Source organism: Scatophagus argus, chromosome 15, assembly GCF_020382885.2.
Source record: "Scatophagus argus isolate fScaArg1 chromosome 15, fScaArg1.pri, whole genome shotgun sequence".
Lineage (NCBI taxonomy): Eukaryota > Metazoa > Chordata > Actinopteri > Scatophagidae > Scatophagus > Scatophagus argus.
Window position 1 is genome coordinate 9148543 of NC_058507.1, and position 20985 is coordinate 9169527.

The 20985-nt window shown below is 42.7% G+C and overlaps 3 protein-coding genes and 1 long non-coding RNA gene across 5 annotated transcripts; 3 read left to right on the top strand and 1 right to left on the bottom strand.

The window, feature by feature from the left end:
* The first annotated feature begins 631 nt into the window (after positions 1 to 631).
* On the top strand, positions 632 to 2474 carry LOC124072008 (cocaine- and amphetamine-regulated transcript protein-like). The gene is made up of 4 exons (XM_046413130.1): positions 632 to 673; positions 1115 to 1475; positions 1697 to 1777; positions 2032 to 2474. Exons 2-4 carry the CDS (start codon positions 1341 to 1343, stop codon positions 2137 to 2139), a joined length of 324 nt encoding a protein of 107 aa, XP_046269086.1. The 5' UTR covers positions 632 to 673; positions 1115 to 1340; the 3' UTR covers positions 2140 to 2474.
* A 362-nt stretch (positions 2475 to 2836) lies between these two features.
* LOC124071923 (microtubule-associated protein 1S-like) lies at positions 2837 to 14067 on the top strand. The gene is made up of 10 exons (XM_046412984.1): positions 2837 to 3026; positions 3740 to 3835; positions 5250 to 5332; positions 5895 to 6032; positions 6348 to 6855; positions 7055 to 7141; positions 7609 to 10118; positions 10319 to 10460; positions 10613 to 10830; positions 11363 to 14067. Exons 1-10 carry the CDS (start codon positions 2861 to 2863, stop codon positions 11516 to 11518), a joined length of 4104 nt encoding a protein of 1367 aa, XP_046268940.1. The 5' UTR covers positions 2837 to 2860; the 3' UTR covers positions 11519 to 14067.
* LOC124071925 lies at positions 6674 to 16936 on the bottom strand. Of its 2 annotated transcripts, none has more exons than XR_006845419.1 (4): positions 16815 to 16936; positions 15990 to 16088; positions 6988 to 7111; positions 6674 to 6809 (listed from the first exon to the last, which is right to left on the bottom strand). It is a non-coding gene; the product is annotated as an uncharacterized LOC124071925 (long non-coding RNA). The 2 variants fall into 2 exon arrangements; XR_006845418.1 differs by lacking the exon at positions 16815 to 16936 and adding an exon at positions 16413 to 16795.
* On the top strand, positions 16927 to 19350 carry LOC124071924 (growth arrest and DNA damage-inducible protein GADD45 beta-like). The gene is made up of 4 exons (XM_046412985.1): positions 16927 to 17089; positions 17700 to 17801; positions 17922 to 18138; positions 18351 to 19350. The coding sequence occupies exons 1-4, from the start codon at positions 17052 to 17054 to the stop codon at positions 18453 to 18455; spliced, it is 462 nt and encodes a 153-aa protein (XP_046268941.1). The 5' UTR covers positions 16927 to 17051; the 3' UTR covers positions 18456 to 19350.
* The last annotated feature ends 1635 nt before the right edge of the window (positions 19351 to 20985 follow it).

The following is a 20985-nucleotide window of genomic DNA, read 5'->3' on the forward strand; positions in this document are numbered from 1 at the left end:
AACATATCTTAGTGAACTTAATTCATGCAAAATCTCCATGTACTGCAATTATGTTGGTTTTGGCTGATCAATCAGTTACTGTTCACTTAAAGCACTGACCATTTAAACCTGATGTTACCAGTGCAAAAAATAAAAATAAAAAAATAAATTAAGCACTTTGCTGAATTACATTTACACTGTGCGAAATGTGTGAAATTTTAATAGCTGCACCTTACCTTACACTGGATGGACATTTCCTGATAGGCTATTTCATGCATTATTTTTACAGACTTTTATACGCATGATTCAAATGTATTTCCTTTCCTCACTCTGTCTGTTAAATTGTTTTGTCCTTTCCGTGTTGTACCACACGCCACCGAGTGAACAAGTGAGTGAATGGTCATAGTCTTGTAATGAGATCCCAGTGCATTTGCCACGGCAGTGTGATACAACATGCTCACAGTCACACAAACACATTTCAGAATTTCCATTTATTTGTAAGTGTATGAATGAATGAATGAATGAGTTTGTGCATACGTAAACACACAGAAGTACTGTGTCAAAGATAACTAAAAAACAGACTTCAAGATATATTTTTCCATAGCTTTTACTCAATTTCAATGAGTCATATCACATACTGTGCTCATTTTGCAGTCTGTCGTGGACAGCGTGGTGGAGGAAAGGCCTCTCAGGGGTAAGGAGGAGGAAATTGCATCCTGACTACAGATTGGTGTCAGTGTGGGTTAATCTGAGGTTTAATTTCAGCTTTATTGAACTGAGGTGACAGGAGAAGATAGGCAGAATAGATTAGCAGCAAATCATGCAAGGCAGACGAGGTTGTGTTTACAAAAGTGCGCCTCCCTAACAGGTGACAGTTTGACATTGTGTTTTTAGATCAAACCTTCAGATTTTGTTCAGTGACGGCTTTATGTGGTGACACAACAAGATGAGCCATTACTGAATCAGATGTATATTGAACTGAAAACACTTAATTTGCACACAACAGGCCACGTTAAAGTGAGACGTGTTGAAAGAAAGGAAGGTTGACCCCCTTCAGCCACCAGATTGCTTCATCAAATATATCATATGAAATGTCAATTTCCACCTTTAACCATCCTCTATGTCATCCTGTCAGGTCACTTCCTGCGGTCATCCAGAGATACAAAGGTGCTGAGCGGTGTCACCCGTGTCAAAAAACGTCCATGAATATTTCAGAGTCTCACTGATGTCAACAGCAGCCGTTTAAGCGCCTATAAAGACCGGACTTCTCTGAACAGGACACGTCCAAACCCTCCAGAACCTCAGCAGACTTTTCTCCACCCTCCGAAGAGAAGGACTCCTCCTGTCTGTGATTCAGCACCATGGTCAGCGCTCGGGCTCTCCTCCTCGCGGCCACCTGCTGCTGCACCTACCTGTGGCTCGCTCGAGCGGAGGACTCCTCACTGGAGACGCGCTCGTCGGACTTCCCATTGAAAACCCAGCAGGAGAAAGACCTGGTAAGACATTTTAGCAGCTTTAGGCAGCCGGACGAAGGACTTCTGTTGGTACTTTGTACGACTTACAAAATAATTTAACAAAAAAATACAAAAGATGCTCGAACTGCCTGAGTTGTCGAGTTCAAGTAGGGTAACGAATTTCCCCAAAACCAGCACGTTAAGTTTTAATGACATAATTTATGTTATGACAGTTTCAATTTTTTGACATTCTTTCTCTGCAGATTGACGCCTTGCAAGAAGTTCTGGAGAAGCTTAGGAGCAAAGAGATGCCCTTAGAGAAAAAGCTTGGCTGGCTGCCTTCGGTATGTACACCAATTTACAAATCATAAAAATAGGCCGATTGGCTTGCATTTTCAGGGCAGAGAACATGTCGCTTCGTTGTTTATTGTTAAGATAATCCTTTATTGAAGCCCTGGAGAAACTTGAGAATAAATCACATGTATCAAACAAACAAAACGCAAAATTGCAGACAATAGTAGTACAAACACTAGTGCTGTGGTTGAACTAATGGTGCTCTGAATTTGTAATATATGTATGTTGTTTTTGTCTTTTGCAGTGTGACGCAGGGGAGCCTTGCGCCGTGCGTAAAGGCGCGCGTATCGGCACGCTCTGCAGCTGTCCCCGGGGAACTTCCTGCAACTTTTATGTCCTCAAATGTTTGTGAGCGAAAAGATAACAAAAATGCAAGAAAACACAAGAATGGGTTTGAGGGTTTGGAGTGACATAAGTGTTACGTGTGATTAACAAAGAACACATTTCTTTTATAAACATGAACTGGAAAATATTAAAAAATATGTTTTGAATAAAATAAAAAAAAACAGTCAATAAATGCTCGTGTCCACCTGTCTATGTCAGTGTTCATGGCACAAAGTTACCCGTGTGAGATTGTGGCAATTTGTAACAGAATCTGATCGTAGATTTCGCCACAAATCCTCGTTTTTCTTATTTTTTGTTGTAGTAAAGCTACCCTTGCATCGATTTCTAAACACATTTGTACGATAAGAGGGGCAATCAATCAACTACATTCAAGGCTCTGTGCTTATTGTATTGTGAGAATATTAAAATGTTAGAATATTAAAAATGCAGCAGGCTGTTACACAAAAAAAGTACATCCTTGTTACTGCACAGACGCTGGATTTTTCATCATCTTTCCACAGACACCACTTGTTGATAATTTGCTTTTGATAACATTCACTAAATCACTTAAAGAACAACAATAAATATACGTTGATTCCTTCTTTGCCGTGTGTCATCAATAATTCATCCTCTTCCTGCACATTCACTAATGCGCGGCTGCGTTCCGCCGCACCAGCTCTCATCTCTGGGTAATGAAAGAGGCTGTCAGGCTTTTCCAGTGACATCACATCCAGCACCAAGTTTCCAACATGGCGTCCAACCGGGTGCCGGAGAGGGAGGTCCAGGAGGAGCCGAGGCGCAGCGCTGCGACCGCAAACCTCCACTTCTGCCTCCACAAACACTCGCTGCTCATCATTATCGGACGGACTGCTCACCCCAGACAGGCGGGACACATCAGCGGGGACATTGAACGAGGTACGTTTCCTTCAGTCCTCCTCTTCGAGATACGTCGCTTTGCTTTTCTATATTCGCATAAAAAATTCGAGATGCGTGTCGGATCTCGTCGCCTAAACCATCACAGGTTGCTACACTGACCCCCATTGCGGTGTTTATGTAATTTTATCCACCCTGCTGACCGAGGATGCGTCATCTGGCGGTGCTCCACCATCAGCAGCATCACCTCATCCCTCTGGGCGCGTCATAATTAAAAGAAGTCGGGAGCGGCTGGTTTGTCTTTGGGCTTTTCAGGAAAATGTTGCATGTTGATGTTCAGTCAACACGTCGCCACATGTAAACGATGTGACCTTAACCCGTGTGTTTGTTTTTGTAAAGCATAGGCCAACCGTGGAGACTGTAGGCAGTGGTCAGTACATGGCATGATATAATCACCCAGTACAATGTGTGATTTAAGTGCATACAAACCATGTAAACACTGCACAGGTACGGGCTTTACAAAGGGTAAGGGTGAAGGATATTCCTCTAGAATGTCAGCTTTTCATGAGCAAAAACAAACTGTCCTGTTTTCAGCTGTGCGACTTGTATTTTTCAATTTTCCTTTTGGATGTTTTCAATCTGAAAAAGAAGCAACACATCAACACTGCATTTCACGCATTATCATAAGAAATGTAAACATATTATTGTTTTGTACATATTATTTGAGTCAATGCATTTGTCTCCGATGTCTTCAGGTATTCGGTCATGGGACATCGACTTAAAATCCTGTAACCTGAATCTCTATTTCCAAGAATTCCTCTCCCATCACACGGCATCTTTTAAGGCTGCAGGTAAGCAGTTATGTTGATTTGACTCCTTGCCCAAACTCTTCGACCCTTTAGAAAACCCCATTCACTTAGTAACCTCCCAGTTTGGCCAGTCTGGGGTCAACAAGAAAGGAAGGAAGGAAGGAAAGTGCAGAGGTATTTTGATTATTGTTAAACATGGGTGGGCCCTTTGGACAGAAGACAATAGAGACTCGCAGCCAAGCTGTGCCACCTCTCCTTTTTGTATGTGTTGCAGCATTTTAGTATGCAGAGCCAAGGACAACCAGGGAAAAGTGGTGAAAAGGCAGACAAACATCAGAGTCAGACAGTCGTGTTATGACTGAGCTGTGAAGTGAGGTGATGAACACAGACAAGAACAAACACAGCTCGTCTTAGGGAGGACAAAATGGCAGCCGGAGAGTGAGATAAATACTCCTGTAGTGAATTCTCTTTTAATAAGCTGACATGTAATTTTGGACGTCATGGGTAAACGGAGGGACTCGACATTTTGTCAGAGATGGAAGGCGAGAGAAAAGACGTGGCTTTAAGGGAAACATAGTCAGATGAGAAGATCGATACCTTTTGGGGTAAATAAATAGCTTGAGCAAGCAGCTTGTTAGCTTAGCATAACTGGAAACAGGGAACCAAGTCTGGTTTCACAGTAGTGACAACACTCCACACATAACTGTAAAACCGTAGCGTCTTGTTTTTTCGCATTTTGATTTTGTATGACTTAAGCAAATGAGACATAATGTGCTAATTAGTGAGATTTAGAGGCTGGCAGGCAGATTTTGTTACAACTGGACAAAACCGGTTTCCCCATATTTCCTTAAGCCTTTATTCTAAGCTAAAAAGATCTGTTGGCTTCATATCGAGCGAAGAGTTTTTGCACGAAAGGGAATAAATCTTTGACAGAGAAAGTTTTTAAGTAGCCCTCTGAATCACAAAGATGTTTCACATTTGAACTTTTCCACTCTGCAAAGCAATAACATGTGAAAAATGTGAGGGGTGGTCTTATTTTTGTTTCTACTTGAATTAAAGACAAAGCAACTTTTGTGCTTATGTGGGTCATAGTTTTCCGGTTGGCTGTGTCCGCCTCTGTATCCTCAGACGTTGATCTAGTTCCCCTCAGACTGGATTAACTTGGCATCTCGTCCTCGGACAGTCACTCTGACTCAGCTGTTCCACTCTTCTTCCTTCCTCTCCTCTGTTCAGGGAGTCAGTTCCCTCGCCAGGTTACCCCAGTTCACTTTCTTATTGATTTCTTTTGGTTCTCCTCCTATTTGCTTCTGGCCTCTCGCTCACTGCTCCGATCTGCTAGCTTGTTTCCTTAATCCCTCAACTCTGACCTTCCCCCCATGTCTTGTTTACTTCGCCTCGGCTGGCTGCCTGTCTGTCCTTCGCTTTCTATTCTTTGTTTTTCTCTCGGCCTCTTCAGGGCAGAAGTGTCTGCGCCACAGCACCAGAGTGTTGGACACTCAGGTGCTGATCTGTCCATCTCAGGAACAGGTTCGTTCAGAGGTGAGGAGATGGTTTGTGGAAGACAGTTGAAAAAGCCAGGAGTTAGAATGATGCAGTTTTTAATGATAAAAAAAAAAATCAAAATAAAATTACTTTTCAATTTTTGATTGTCTATCATGATTTTAATATTACAGATAGCGTCATAGTCTTTTCATATGGTTATGGTGAGGGCAGCAGCAAATATTTCATTTTTTTTAGCAATCAAGCTGACAGTTATTTACCTGATTACTAAATGACTGGTTTTGTTTAAAACAGTTACAGAAAAATAAAAAACGCTCACTGCAGTTTTTCCAGATCTCAAATCTTCCAATGACTGAGTTTGCCCAACTAACAGTCGAAATCCAGAATATATTAAGTTTACAAAATATGTCTTATATAAATCAGAAAATAGTCACATATAAGAAGCTGTTGCAATGGTTAGGTTATGAAGTTTACTATTTGTTATTCTTTGATTTTTCTCTTTTCCTCTCTTTTTCTCTAATGCTGTGCTTTTATTTTGGATTATGCATGATTAAACTGACATTGCAAAATGAATATCGACTCCATCTCTCGGCCCGGCCAGGTGTTGACTCTGCTGTGCAGAGAGTCGGCCCACAAGCTGCTGATCTTGACCGGACAGAGTGTGGAGGGAAGTGGAGACCTGCTGTTTCACAGAGGACTGTTCTCGCCACATCAACTGAAAGAAATACTGACAGAGCAAGTACGACGGGGTCTCTTTCCGACCTTTATTTCTTTCCCTAGAAATGTTCAGTTGTTACTTCAGATACTTACAAGTACTTTCACTATAAATGAAGCTGCACATTATTTTCTTGATTGTTTGGTCTATTAAACAGCAGAAAAACTATACCAAAAGGTTTCCCAGCCCCAGTGTGACCTCAAGATATTTAAAAATATATATAAGAGAGTAAAAAGAGCAAATCCTCACACTTGAGAGCCTTTTGAATGCTGTCCTTTGGATGCAGTGTTGACACTTTCTGTTAGTACTTGCTGTATGCTGAGAAAATGCTGTTTTTAGTTTATAGATGAAGAGAGCTCTGCCTCCTCCTCCTCCTCCAAACTCAGCCTGACCGTCAGCTGTCCCAACATCGGCCAGTGGAGGAAGACTCTCTTGGGAAACCAGCCTCTGCAGGGTCCTTTCACGCTGCACATCAATCCCCCAGAGGTGCTGCCTGCCATGGAGGCCTTGGGGGAATTCAACTCCCTCATCTCTGGAATCCTTTCCCCTCCATCTCCCTTTGACCTCCTGCCTCCTCCCTCCACTGTGGGTTTTCTGAAACTGTCCCGGCCTTGCTGCTACGTGTTCCCTGCCGGCCGCGGCGATTGTGCCTTCTTTGCTGTTAATGGGTTCACAGTGCTGGTGGATGGCGGCTCAGACTCCCAGGCCTGTTTCTGGAAGCTGGTCCGCCACCTCGACCGAGTCGATGCAGTTTTGTTGACACACATTGGGACAGAGAACCTCCCTGGGGTCAACGCCTTCCTGGAGAGGAAGGTGGCGGAGTTGGAACTGAGCTTGGATATTAAAGGTATATAGTCAAGAGGGAGAGCAACAGAGGAGTGATCCCTCTACTGAGAAACAAGGGTGGTTTTTCTGATCTTCCTACAGGAAGATGATATGATGAAGCATTGTTAGAAGATTTCTTTTTAGTCCTCCTTACCTGTTTCATGTCCAATGTCCTCTTTGTTCACATGTGTCTTTTCGGTCTTCTTCTTTTGTCTGAACAGATGACTTGTCCAAGAGACTCATCTCTCCTGAGCTTGGAGTTGTGTTCTTTAATGCCCCTAACAGGTTGCAGGTGGAAGAACAGCCTTGTAAGTGATTTATTAAAACCTATTGTATTTGCACTGCATAGCATGAGAGCATGGAATATGAGCTTGAATCCCTTTGGATGATACATGAGGAACTGTTCTTTGCTCAGTGTTGGCCTTTTCTGCAGTTAAAGGTTTTCTTTTTTCCTTTTCTTTCATAGAGACACTGTAGGGTTTATGTTCAGTGTTTTTTTTCTCTGTTTTCCTCAGCTAATTAGTTTCAAGTGACACATCCCCTTTAAGTTGACTTTGCAACAGCCTTTGCTGCTGTGTCAAACTATATCCACACCTTTTTCATTTTTTTTGTTGCTATTTTCCAAGATTGTAGCTTGGTAGCCATGCAGGAAGATGGCTCCCGCCCTGCAGTTGGTAAAAATGTGTACAGTATTATGTGTGTGCATGTGTGTGTGTGTGTGCCTGTGATTTTTCTGAAGCTTTTACTAGTAGCGTTGTCATTTATCTCATATCAGGTGTGGACAACGTCCTGAAGAGCACACAACAGGGGGCCCTAACCCTACAGTTGTTAAAGAAGTTAGACATCACCCCACAGCCCCTGTTTCGACCACAGGGGATCCCCGTTGAGCCACTAACCCTGTTCCAAAAGATGGGAGTGGGACAGTTGGATTTATACATTCTCAACCCTGGCAAAAACACAGAGGAATACCAAACATTCATTCAAAACTGGCCCAATGCAGTGCCATCAGCATCCAAATCCCCAACCCTTCCTCTCACTGCTCTGGCATCAGTGTGTGCCCTGCTCGTGTGGCACCCAGCATGTCCGCAGGAGAAGGTCGTCAGAGTGCTGTTCCCTGGTGCTACCCCACAGGCAAAGCTGCTGCAGGGGCTGGAGAAGCTGAAGGGTCTGGCTTTCCTCCAGAAACCCACAGTGACCACTGGGGATGTGGAGAGGTTAGGGGAGGACAGAAGAACCAAGAGGACAGAGAGCCAGGACAGTGGCAGGTCTCAAGTGAAGGAATCAACAGCAAAGCATGGAAAAGATAGGGGAGTTAAAGATGAGGGAAAGGAGGTACTGGTAAGGGAAAAAGGAAAAGTATTAAATGGAGTCATGACAAGAGATGCTGATAAAACCAGAAACAAAGAGGCAGGTGTAAAGCAAAAAGCAGTAGCGTCAGAGAAGAATACTTCAAAGAAAGGAGGAGGGAAGGATGGGAAAAAGGAGGAGAAGCCTGGCAATAGAGAGGAGAACAGCGTTATGAGGAATGATCAGGGGAAAAAGGATGTTCTTGCTCCGAAACCAAAGAATGAAAATAAAACTAAACTCAAAAAGGAAGCAAAAAATGACTCTAAAACAGGGGTGAAGAAAACAAGAAAACCATCAGGAAAGGAGGCAAATAATGGCAAGAAGGCACACATGAACACTGAATTGCCAAATAGCAACTCAACAAACCCTGACACTGGGACTGTGTCAAAACCAGAGACCTTTGATGCAGAGCAGAATCAAAAACCTGAAAAAGAGTCTGAAGAGAACCCTTGTGGCTCCAAAATGTCTACCCCTGAGGATATGACAGCTGACTTTCTCAGGCTCCAGGAGGAAACTGCAGCGCAGGTGGAAACAGCAGATAAAAGAAAGCAGGAAAACAATGAGTCAGGAAATGAAAAGAGCCTTGGAGGTCTGAGCAAAGAGCCAAGTAATGAAGTTGCTGATACACTAGGGGGGGAAGAAGCAGCAGGTGGCGCAGGGATAATGGGAGAAGAAAGTGCTGATAATCGACAGCAAGACAAAGGCAGGACCCTAGAGAAAGCTGATGCAGACCTACGGAAAGAGCCTTTAGACCAGTCTGGAAATACTTCCAAGCCAGCCAAAGTTGTAGGTTTTCCATCTCCTTTGAACAAGAGTGAACGCTCAGTCCAGCTCGACTTAACCCCGACTGAATTCACTCTCCTGGATGGGGCTTTGAAATACAGCCCTCCGTCGCGGTCCTCTCCACAGAACCAGGCCCCAGTAAGCCCCGATGAGGAGACTGTAGAGCCTGACTCCCCTGACTCCCGACCCAACAGTGCAGGCCACACTCCTTACTGTCTTTCCCCAGATGATGTGTGGTGCAACAGGGCCACTCTTAGCAGGTTACAGGCCCAGATGGATAACTTAGAGTCCAGTGATATCAACCAACCAAACGGATCATCTATGCAAAGTGAGGGGCAGCTGTGCAAACTCAAAATGACACAAGAGAGCCACGCAAACACCCGGGACAAGCACCTAAGTTTCCTGTCTTTGGGTACGTTCAAAGAAGGATCTTCAGACCCCTCTCCATCTGTTGCTACTACCACTACTACACACTCTATGCCAGCAGAGGTGAGTTCGCCTCAGTCAACAGAAGTCGATGAATCGCTGTCCATGTCTTTAGAGCAGGGACCAACCTCTGTGAGCCAAAGAGAAGGGGATGACAGTTTTCATCACTCCAGTTCCAATGGAGGGCATTTTGTGGGGATGTCTTTACCAATGAAGAAGCCTCCAAGATCTTTAGTGCAGGGTTCAGAGATTGGGCGGCCTCCAGCTCCTAACACACTTCATTTTGAGACGTCAGCTCATGAGGTGGATCTATGTCTGGTTTCTCCCTGTGAGTTCAAGCATTTCAAACCAGCTGACTCCAGCTCAGGTGCAAGTGAGGCCCCCCGAGGAGGCTTTGCTTCACATCATCATGGCAACAACAACAACAACCCCAAGGATGCATCACCCAGCGAGTCGAATGCCCCCGTCTGCATTGAGGACTGCCCGTCCACCACAGCAGATGGAGTTCTTGACTCTGATGACGATGAGTCATGTAGCGAGCCGTCTAACTCCCCCCATGACCTCCGCACCAGTCAGGCTCTGCCCCAGGACCCTCTTCCAGCCCCCCTCAGGGACAGTCCGCCCTTGCCCCCGCATCCTGATACCTCCATGCCTGTACCACAGTCTGACACAGATGATCACGGGAAGAGAGCTAAAGCCACTGGCAAGCGAGGGAAAAAATCTCCAGCTGTGAGTTTGTCTTACTAGCTTAGAAGAAAAGGATGTCTGTGCCATTTAGTGCATGAATTCATATATGTTTTCAGGTTAAGTCTTTTTGTTAATATAATACATTCTCTATAATGATTTTTTATTGTTTGTCATGACTTTGAAGATAATATTATTGTTCATTATTAAAGATGAAGTGAAATCCAACATTTTTTTCATTCCAGGTTACTGAGGCCTCCCAAAGATCAGGCTCAGGGAAAAGCAGGACAGGGAGCCAAAGTGGGACCGTAAAGGGAATTGTCTCCTCTACTCGTATGGCTTCTTCTAGTACGCGTTCAGCACCAGCAAAATCCTCACCCAATCCTGGTATGAGGTGTACAATGTTCATGATACTGAGAATTTCTCTTCCAGTTTTTGCACTCTTCAGACTTTTCAACTGTGTCCACTGGTTTCCATGGAGTCTGTGTCTTACTATCAGAAGTTTTTCACAGAAGTTTCTCCTCTCTGTCTTGTCACAGGCTCTAAGTCGACCTCTTCTGAGGAAGTCAGCGTGTATGTGGACCTGGCTTATATTCCCTCTGGAGCCTCCTCTCCGACAGTCAATGTTGACTTCTTTAGTTGCGTTCGCTCCTCCTGTTACATCATCAGTGGCGAAAGTCCAGAGAGAGAAGAGCTGCTGAGGCATACACTGGATGCACTGCTGGACAGCAAGATAAACTGGCCTGACAGTATGCAGGTAGAAACACACACATGCACACACACGCACACACACACGCACACACACATGCACACACAATTAAATTCATGCAGACTGGAGCATATTAAACATGATGTTGGTGGCTAATTAATCTGAATTCAGTTCCCGTCGTGACATTTTTATAAGATTAATGAAAAGAGACAGGCTCATATAAATGTGATCAACCACATTGTCCTTCATCATGGTGCTTCTAATGTCCTTTCCACTACTGAATGACACCACAACCACCATTTGATACTAACGGGGAGTTTTCCCTTTCATATGCAGTGAAAACGCTATAAAGCAAAGCAAACCCCTTTCTTGCTCCAAAAGACAACATGCAGCAAACCGATGGATGCTGAAGCCTGTAAATCTATCAGGGAAATTGTTTGTAAAGAAACAATCCAAAAATTAACAGCTCAGAAGCCCCAGATCCTGATGATCAACTGAAAGTCCTGGGGGTCAAGTGTAAGCAGCTCTGCAGATAATTTGCCTCCTTTTTATTTGCTTATCCTTTTCTCTGGACCTCCAGGTGACAGTGATCCCTACTTTTGAGTCAGTGCCGATGCAGGAGTGGTACCAGCAGACCCTGGACAGGCAGAAGGAGCTGGGCATCACAGTCCTGGGATCTAACAGCACTGTCGCCATGCAAGACGAGACCTTTCCTGCCTGCAAGATAGAGTTTTAAGGCAGACTTCGGGATGCAGAGTGGATGTTAAATAAGCATAGAAATGTGAAGCAGACAGGGTGAAAGGAGTAACAAGATGTATAAAGTTAGAAAGAAGTTTATGAGGAAAATGAAGGGCTTACATGGCCTCTTACATGGCAAGAACACAACCGAGTGGGTAATTATTTGGGATGTTCACCACACCCCGTCCTGTTTAATCACTTCTTTGTGGGATTTTTGCGAGAGGAAGTCCTTATTTCGTCCTTAATCCGAGGAGAACAGACATTCCTGTGGCGAGTTTTGCATGAATATTTTGACCCATGATCCTGTGCAACACAGGAGAGGAGATCAAACTGGCTGCAAGAGAAGCATGTCTGGCTGCAAACATGTGGATGCACATGAAAGCTGATGTTGTGGATTAGTCAATGTAGTTAGCATATGTGGGGTTAAAGACGCTGTGTGTCAGCTCTTAATACATTCTGCGCTGAGGTGTCATAGTAGTCTGTGCTATGTTTAAAGGCCCATTTTACTGCTTTTAGTGCTACATTTGCATCGTTTATTTAGTTGAAGGAATTCAATTCAGCAAATCACACTACTTCAGATATTCCCAAATGGAAAGAGTGTGCAAACTGTTGTGTGTGAAAGCATCTATCACGTCATCTTTCTCTTGAAATTATATTTGTCTGATGAGCGCAGAACGTGTCTGTATCGTGAAAAGATTCTTACGTCAATGATATCGCATTCACAGTGTTTGTTCAGGTGTTTGTTGTAAGCACTGTGTGTGCAAACTGCATCAAAAAAATATTGGGACACTTTGGTTTAGCTGCTGACCTCGGGATTTCAGAAATATTACAACCAGACGTGAGGTGTTTGATGTTAGTGAGTGATAATCGTCTGCTGAATTTGAGATTACTGAATCTGAGAGTGCAAAGACAAATCTGTCAACAGGGATTAGAGCACCAGATTAAATTTAATAGCATTACAGCAATCATCTTAGTATAGTAATTAATTTTAATCAATTACAGGAATTAGGACTCAGACAGCAAATGCTGCTATCGAATTAGATCTCAATTTATTTTCTTACTCGATAAAATGAAAGGTGATGAGATGTATTTTGATTGTGGATATGATGGATATGATCCTAAATTTATTGTGGACAAACTATTTGCACAACATAAAGCCAAGGTGTGGTCATGGGTGGTTTCCAAATACTACTTTTGACTCATTATTCCAGTTAATTCCAAGCATAACAGTATACAATTTGACATTTGTTAAGAGTAATTTTTCCATTAATTAATGGCTACTTAAGTGTAAATAGAGGAGTTCCTTTGTGGTTATGAACCGCTGACGCTCTGAATTCAGCTAACTAAACTAATTCATTAACTAACTAACATGCTTCAGGAAATTATTAGGAAATTACAGATCAGTAAAATAATAATAATAACTGTATTTATATAGCACTTTTCAAAACTCACAGTTACAAAGTACTTCACAAAAAAAATATATATTGCAAACCGAAAAGGACAATCAATGATTAATTAGATAAAATAGAGTAAAATTCAATAAAATAAAAGTAAACAAGATGAAGATAAAGTAAAATAACAAATTGAGTTTGATAGACTCAATGACTAGGAAAAGCCAAGTGATTAAAGTGAGTTTTAAGAAGAGATTTAGCCCATAATATGTAATGTTTTACAGTGAGATCCCTCCAGACTCATCTGCAGGGGTGTTGGACTGAGGGGAAAAGGGGGACTGAGTATAAACAAAGATACCAGAATGAATAGCCGTGGATTTGGGGAGGGGCCCCTAGAGAAGGCCTGTGAACAGGCTCCAGGATTTTAGGCTGCACCCCTGCCTGTCCTGTCTGTCCACTGTTTTGTCCCTGGATGCTCAAAAATTAATTTCTTATTCTGGTGAGATGAAAAACAAGTCACCACTGGATATCTTTGCCTTTGAAAGAAGTAGTTCACACAAATTTGAATGTGAAATAGAGTTTCCTCAATACCAAAGCATGAGACTGCAAAGACCCCACTGGCTGTTGCTGCCTTCAAATACAGAAAAAATGTTAAATAATCTGAAAGATATTTTGTAATTATTTAAATGCACTGTTAAACTTTAACCAGTTTTCTTTTTAATTTTAATAAGTTGTAGTTTGCACAATCATCTTCCATTTCTTGTTATAGTTTTCTCTAACTGTGTTTAAATCACATATATCGTCCTGTCCAAATTAATGAGAACCCTAATGATCCAGTAAGAAGAAAGGAGAGCTGAAGTAGCTCTGTAATCATGGATAACAATTATTACTGTGAATCCCACAGTAGACAAGTGAATTGTAACTCTATGTACGTGTCCCGCATGTATAAAATACTGTATGTACCGTATGTTGTTTCATTCATGATATTCATGAAGACAGAGAGAAAAGCACTGTGGGAGAGCAGGGTGGTGGAATGAAAACGTTCTCTGCTGGGATGAACATTAAGAACCTTTCACTTTGTAACTGTCTGTAAGTACGTACAGAAAAAAAAAAAACGTGTGACGGTGTGTATGAATAAAGAATGTGCAACACCATCCAGAAGTGTGAAAGTGCAAGTTCTTCAACAGCGCCACCTAGTGGAAGCTAAATGAAATTAAGTCGAGAGTTTCATTCCAATAACAGACAAACCTGTGGAGTTAGTCAAAAGGTCACAAATGAAAGAGTTAAGATTATAATACCTCATTAGTTTACAAAATATTCCACAGATGTGCAGTTCTTCAGCTTTAGTGTGTTATAAACTATCATGTGGTCATCCTTCATTTCAGTCCAGTTGTGGCACTGAACTTATTTAGTGTGTACATAATGTGTCACTAAAATGTCCAGTGTGTTTTAAGTTGATAAGACTGTCAGAAGTCATTAAAAGGGGCTCAAGTTAAGACTGAGGTTACTGTCCAGTGAAAGCAACATATCTCCAGCTTTTTGCGTTTGAGACTCTTCAAAATCAGCTTTATTGGCGACATTTCAAGGAACTCGACTCTGTTTTCATCACAAAAGCATTCTTAAAATCAAACAAACCACGGCTTCCTTCCAACACAGGTTTCTGCTATGACAGACACACATGATCTTTTGACCACAGCTCCTACCACCTGAACGTGGTCCACTCACGTCCCACATGCAGGTTTTTATAGTGCTGTCCTAATCAATCACTCACTAATAAGGGTCCAGTCAAACTTATTATGTTTACCATTTAGACCTCCAGTACCAACTATAATAACATTTTCTTACATATGCACACAGTAAACACCACAAGTATGTAAATATAACCATTTTACATAATGAGTACATTTACTTTTGATACTTTATGTACGTTTTCCTGCAAATATGTGTACTTTTACTAAGTAGGATTTTAGTAAAAGTTAGTAATATTTGTTTTTTCATAAGTGAATAACTTAATGATAAACAGGCCGTTCCTTCCCCAGCGGGCGAGTCTGATAATATTTAACGACACTGATAACAGCTATGCAGATAAACACCTTATTGGTCCCCTTTCCTTATCAATCAATTATTATATGTGTTTATTTGTTTTTTTTTCCTCCTGAAAAAAATACTTTTGCATTTTGAGTTTACTCTTGCTTTCTGTTTTGGTTTTTACATCTGAAAACTTTCACATGTGAAATATTACAGAGTTTCATATCGAGTGAAATATCATTTCATATCAAGGAAAATTATCCAATACCCTTTTTTTTTTTTTTTTTTTAGAAAACTCTTGAAAGATTAAACCAACAGCTCTCCAGTATGCAATGCTTTGGAATGCTTTAGGAATCAAGGAATCAGCTCCTGTAAAAGCTGTGAATCAAGTAAACAGTAAAAGTATTTTGGTATCAGGACATCCTCTGAACTATCAAAACCTCTGCAGCTAACTTGTATCAGGCCTGTAAATGTTGTCCGTGTCATTTCTGTTCCCTCTAGGAGAAAGCAGAAGTTGATGAAAACCATTAAGAGCTATAAACCTGACCATAAAACAGCTCATCAAGCCCGGGTGTTGTTGGTGGACCAGCAACGTGACATGTCAGGCCATCGCTGGTGGAGACAAGAGGCACAATTTAACTCTTTGTGATAATCTGATATGTCGAAGGTAAAATTTATCCTCTTCTCCTTGTGTTTCATAATTTCTTTTCCTTTTGTTTCTCTCTCTCACATTAATCATTAATCATTTCACAACCCTTCAGATTTTCCAGGCACTTCCCTGATAATATTTTCACTGCAGGACTTGTAACGGCTTTTACATTAAAACTAAATTGCAAGATCTGGCCAGCAATTTAGGTTTAAATATTTAAAAAAAAAATACTCCTGGATTAATGATTGAATGTTAACAAACAACAGTAGGGATGTTATGTCATGTGATGTTTAAGTAAAAGAAATGAATACTTCTTCAATACTGGTCATATGAAGCTTTCCATTCTTTGACTACTTTTAGAATGTGAAGCTGAATGTGAATGTGATTCCACATGTGCTTACCGTACAGCTTGTCCCATTAAATCACCTTTCATGTCTCTTCTGTAGTTTTGCACCTACACCATCAAGACAGGAAAAGGTGGAGGAAGTCTTCCTCTGATCCTGTGTGACACAATAGGGTTGGAGGAAAAGTCTGATGCTGGTCTGGACACTGATGACTTAATCACCATCTAAAAGGGTCACATGAAGGATTGCTACCAGGTCTCCTATCTAACTACCTACCCCTCTCCATCTTCATGGAACTGATTTAGTGATAAGAATTATGAATGATTCCTAACAAACGAATCTCCTTTGTGCTTTAGCTGTTTTTCAGTTCTGCCCCACGTCTCTCGGCAGGTGCTTCCGACTACAAGAAGCAGGTGACTCTAATGACATGATTCACTGTGTGCGTTATGTTATCGACACCGACGACGTCTCTTTCCTCACCCAAAACATACTGGACAAGTTCGCTGCCATCCGCAAAAAGACCATCCTGCTGGGTTAGCACTGGGTTAACTGAAAGTCCATATCCCTGTGACTTTCAGTTTTGCAACAGTGCGCAGGTCATTCAGACGTTTTCCTTCCTCCAGTCAGCCACTAGATGTCAGTCATACTGCCATAATCACCTGTGTTCAGTTAGGACTCGGGTTGTTATGAAAAAGTGACGAGCTTTTGTTGCACAACTGAATGTTGTTCCGACATTTTCAAGATTTTTATTTTTTATTTTCTGATTTTCATCCATGAATATCCTCCTTGTCACATGTCTTTGTGCACTGCAATACCACAGCAAGTCGGAATGATGAAGTAAATATACTTTAATGTGGCGTAAACTATAATCATCCAACTTACCCACACGTTGAAACCAGTTCACCTGCCGTGACAGAGAGGCGTTAGATTTCTCTGGGGCCAATTGCAAAACCCTCGTAGTTTCGGTGCCGCCCTCCTCTCCGCTCCGGTATAAAGAGTGTGTCGCAACGTTGCCAACAACAGACACTCCTGCAGAGCCTGGACACACTGAGGGATTATTACAAACCATCGGACTGCTATCACGCTTTTCTGACTGGGATTCCATTTGGATTTGCAAATATGATTCCAGAGGAAAGCTATGGGCCCGTCGAGAACAGGTGAGATTTCACGCTCGGTTTGTCTGCATTTGGATTTGGTCGTAGTTTTATGGACGTGTGGACCATGTGGATGGAAATCATGTGCCGGACAGGAATGCTTCTCGTCCTTTGACCCCCCCCCCAGCATTTCATGAACTGCTGAAGCTGAGGAAGGCAAATGACGCATTGACCTTCAATTTACGACTTTTTCTGCCTGTAGTGCAGATTCCAGCGCCAGATATTTTATATGTCAGAGCCGCATCAGTCGTTTGACAACATGCAAGCATAATTCAGCGTTAAAAAGCTGATGCATACATTTAATAAGTCAAATATTCTCATTCCGAAATTCTGTGTATGCATGTTGCACAGCCTGCAGGAAGGCTGCGTATGTTTAGGTTTGTAGTTCATCTTGACTGTATCACATTTAACATGAGACACATATTAATAGCTTTTGATAGCTTTATATCTCTCTGATTTATCTGACTTTCTCATTACGTTGAGCCATTTTAACAACATTTAAGGTAATTGGAACCATTTGTCAAAGAACTTTAGTGGGTGCGTGACATGACTCAAATTTACTTTTAGTACCCCAGAATACAAAAGGTTGATTGTTCTTGTCTTTCCCTCTCAGGATGCAGGCTGTAGGTCTGGCTCTGGAGGAGTTGCTGGTGACGGCTCAGAAACAAGACTGCCTGACCGTTGGCATCTATGAATCAGCCAAACTTCTTAATGCGTGAGTCGAAACTATCAAATATGGCTTCTGGTTAGAACACACAAGTAGAAGCTTCCATTTCAAAAAATAACTTCTGTCCCACATCTATAACTCATCATTTTCTCTCCCTCTCCTCCTCAGGGACCCAGACAGTGTGGTCCTCTGTGTTCTCGCGGCTGATGATGCAGATGATGTGGCCCTGCAGATCCACTTTACTTTGCTACAGTCCTTCTGCTGCGACAGTGGCCTCCCCATCCTACGAGTCTCAGGGGTTCGGCGGCTCCAGCAGCTGCTGGGTGCTGTAGATGACAACAGAAACCAGGAAGAGCACGGAGACCTTCACTGCATGTTGGTTACGGTGAGTTGACTCATCACAACAGTTCCCTGTTATGTAACTGCTAGGCCAAAGTGGTAATGCATTATCACAGGTTACTTTCATGCCTTAGCTAAAATACTACTTCCCACTCTTGGCAGAACAGTTTTGCGCGGCGAATTGCAAAAGATTTCTGCAGACCAAATGCATCTTGAAGCTTGAACATGAGTTTGATGTTGCGTTCGATTCCCATGCAGAATCCACAGGCTGACCACTGCAAGCTTCAAGAGGTGGGAACCTACTGCCAGGAGAGCCGGCGCCTTGACCAGTGGGTGCCTGAGCTGGTCTTGCAGGAACGCTGAAGGGTCTGGCACCCGCATACATAACAAAACCAAGGAGCTTTCTGGGTTCAGATACTCATGAACCACTGCTCATGCAGGGGTGGCCGGGAGTGGACTCTGCTGGGCTTGACTGATGACCAGCAGGAACCAAGGACTTCCTCTCAGTGAAACAGTCAGAGGAGGGACTGCTTTACAATATCTGTCTTGTGCAAAAGAAGCAAATGGAAAGTCAGATTCCCATTCAGGCACCCTTTTTTCACATTGTTAGTAAAACTAGATCCAAAACTCTGTTTTGTGCCTTGGTTTGGCTACTTGCATTGTTTATGTGGCTTGACAATAAGGAGGAGTAGTAGCATTGACAGAAACATGTCCGCACCCCAGTTTCTAACAGGAATACCTGTGTGTTTACTATGGACCTGACAGGAATGTTGTAATGAAACTATGCCCAACATTCCTGTGTATTCTGAAATGGGAGAGTCCTTGGAAAGAAGGTGTGTGTAAATGTGTGGTATGTGTGTACAATGCTCTGGTCTTTCTTTAGAAAAGACTGGGCGTGCAGTGTGTGCATTCTTGAAAAGAGCAGCTGATCCTGCGGGGGAATCGTCACCATGGAAGCTGAAATGGAAATGATGTTCAAGTTAAAGTCGTACAGGATTTTATTGCCCAGAAAAAATTGCAACAGGGCTGCAGAACATGATGTTTTTGGTCAGAGGAGGATGCATAAAGAGCAGTGTGAACTGAATTGTATGTGATCTGTGTAATGAAGAAGCCAGTCAGTTAGTTCAAATGTTGTTAAATTAATATGAATGATGTTATGTCAGTAATTTATTGATTGTATGAGTGGACTGTGCAGCTATTTATGCTCTAGTTTTGTGGTTTGTCAATGAAGTCAATAAATTATTGTGTCCATAATGGACTGACAGCTTTCTTGAGTAGTTTGGTCTCAGATTTCAAAACAAAAGCTGTGTGCCTGTGTAATGGAACAGAAACTATGGCTGAGTCACACACCTACAGTTTACATTTGGATTGAAGTAATGGAAAAAAAACATGCGCACTTGGGGCGAGGTCAGTGACAGGACATTACAGCTTCCTTGTTGTAGTAAACAAAAGGCAGAGACTGAGGAAAACTGGGGTGGAGACAGAAACTCGTGTTCGAACAGACAGGCAAAACCAGCTGATGCAGACCTGCTGTCCCTACCAGTTCTTTGCAGTCTAGATATGGACATGTTTTATGTCATATTATGTGGCTAAACTTGCAGGTGCATGCTCCTGAGGCCTGAGAACCAAAGCATGTGCTACCTTCATATGAAGGGGTAGCAGGATGTTCACGCAACATAGTACAAGTGCTTTTTTATCCTTTTTATCCCCCCCCCCCCACTCCTCCTTCTCCTCCCCACCTATCACTCTGTTTTGCTCCCAGCTCCACCCTCTGCTCTCACATGTCGGTTCACAGCTCAGACTTGCAGAGCAGAAGAGAGGGAACATTCAGGCACATGGAGATTCCATTTGTTTACCATCGTCCAGACGAGGGCGTGACTGATGAGGGAACTGACTTCTGATTGGCTGTGGGTCACCCTCCCTAAATATGATTGGCTTTGACTTGCAGCGGGGTTGGAGGGGGCTATGGTTTGAAACTTGGAAGAGGCCCGTGACTGTTGAAGCACTGCTTCAAAGGGCAGAGAGACAGTCTGACAAGAAGGACTTGCAACAATGACATTCCTGTCAAATGACCCAAATGGCTGTGTCTGGCTGGGCTCTTTGTTTACTCTGTTTGTGCAGCAATTTTTCATCTTTGTACTGCACACCATGTACCTTTTAGGCATGTGTGTCCATGTGCATTGTGTATCTTAACAATCAGTGTGAGAAAAAGCCAGACCCTTCTGTTAAAGACGGCACAAATAGGAAACAGAAAACATGAGGAAATAAATTCAATAACCTGCAGCTAATAATTAACAAGAAGTGTCCACAGACGCAAAGCTCAGCTGACGCTGATGAGAATGTGACTGTGTTTTGCAGGCATTTGGTTTTACAACCGTTAGATTAGTTGTTGAGATAAGGGACTGATCACACACGAGACATTTTGACTTGCCACAGAAGGAAAACCGCAGGTGGACTTAACAGTAACAACAACTCAGTGCCATTAAGCCAGTGACGGTAAACCAAAACAACTGCAGGATCTCCATCCATCCATTTTCTATACCGCTTATCCGTCGGGGTCGTGGGGGGGGGGCTGAAGCCTATTCCAGCCGACTACGGGCGAGAGGCGGGATACACCCTGGACTGGTCGCCAGTCAATTGCAGGGCTGACACACAAAGACAAACAACCACTCATGCACACACTCACACCTAGGGGCAATGTAGAGTAGCCAATTAACCTAATGTGCATGTTTTTGGTATTGTGGGAGGAAGCCGGAGTACCCAGAGAAATCCCACGCAGGCACAGGGAGAACATGCAAACTCCACATAAAAGGGCCCAGACTGCAGGATCTCCTCTAAGTGAAACGTTCTGCTATGCAATGAGTCCATTTATTTAGTCGCATCATCAATAGGG

Bases quoted from the DNA above. Each gene is read 5' to 3' on its own strand.
- LOC124072008 (XM_046413130.1), top strand. From the start codon at position 1,341: ATGGTCAGCGCTCGGGCTCTCCTCCTCGCGGCCACCTGCTGCTGCACC. The intron at 1,476-1,696 runs GTAAGACATTTT...CTTTCTCTGCAG, and splicing joins CCCAGCAGGAGAAAGACCTG to ATTGACGCCTTGCAAGAAGT. The intron at 1,778-2,031 runs GTATGTACACCA...TGTCTTTTGCAG, and splicing joins AGCTTGGCTGGCTGCCTTCG to TGTGACGCAGGGGAGCCTTG.
- LOC124071923 (XM_046412984.1), top strand. From the start codon at position 2,861: ATGGCGTCCAACCGGGTGCCGGAGAGGGAGGTCCAGGAGGAGCCGAGG. The intron at 6,033-6,347 runs GTACGACGGGGT...TGCTGTTTTTAG, and splicing joins AAGAAATACTGACAGAGCAA to TTTATAGATGAAGAGAGCTC. The intron at 10,831-11,362 runs GTAGAAACACAC...CTGGACCTCCAG, and splicing joins ACTGGCCTGACAGTATGCAG to GTGACAGTGATCCCTACTTT.
- LOC124071924 (XM_046412985.1), top strand. From the start codon at position 17,052: ATGATTCCAGAGGAAAGCTATGGGCCCGTCGAGAACAG. The intron at 17,802-17,921 runs GTGAGTCGAAAC...TCTCCTCCTCAG, and splicing joins TCAGCCAAACTTCTTAATGC to GGACCCAGACAGTGTGGTCC. The intron at 18,139-18,350 runs GTGAGTTGACTC...ATTCCCATGCAG, and splicing joins TTCACTGCATGTTGGTTACG to AATCCACAGGCTGACCACTG.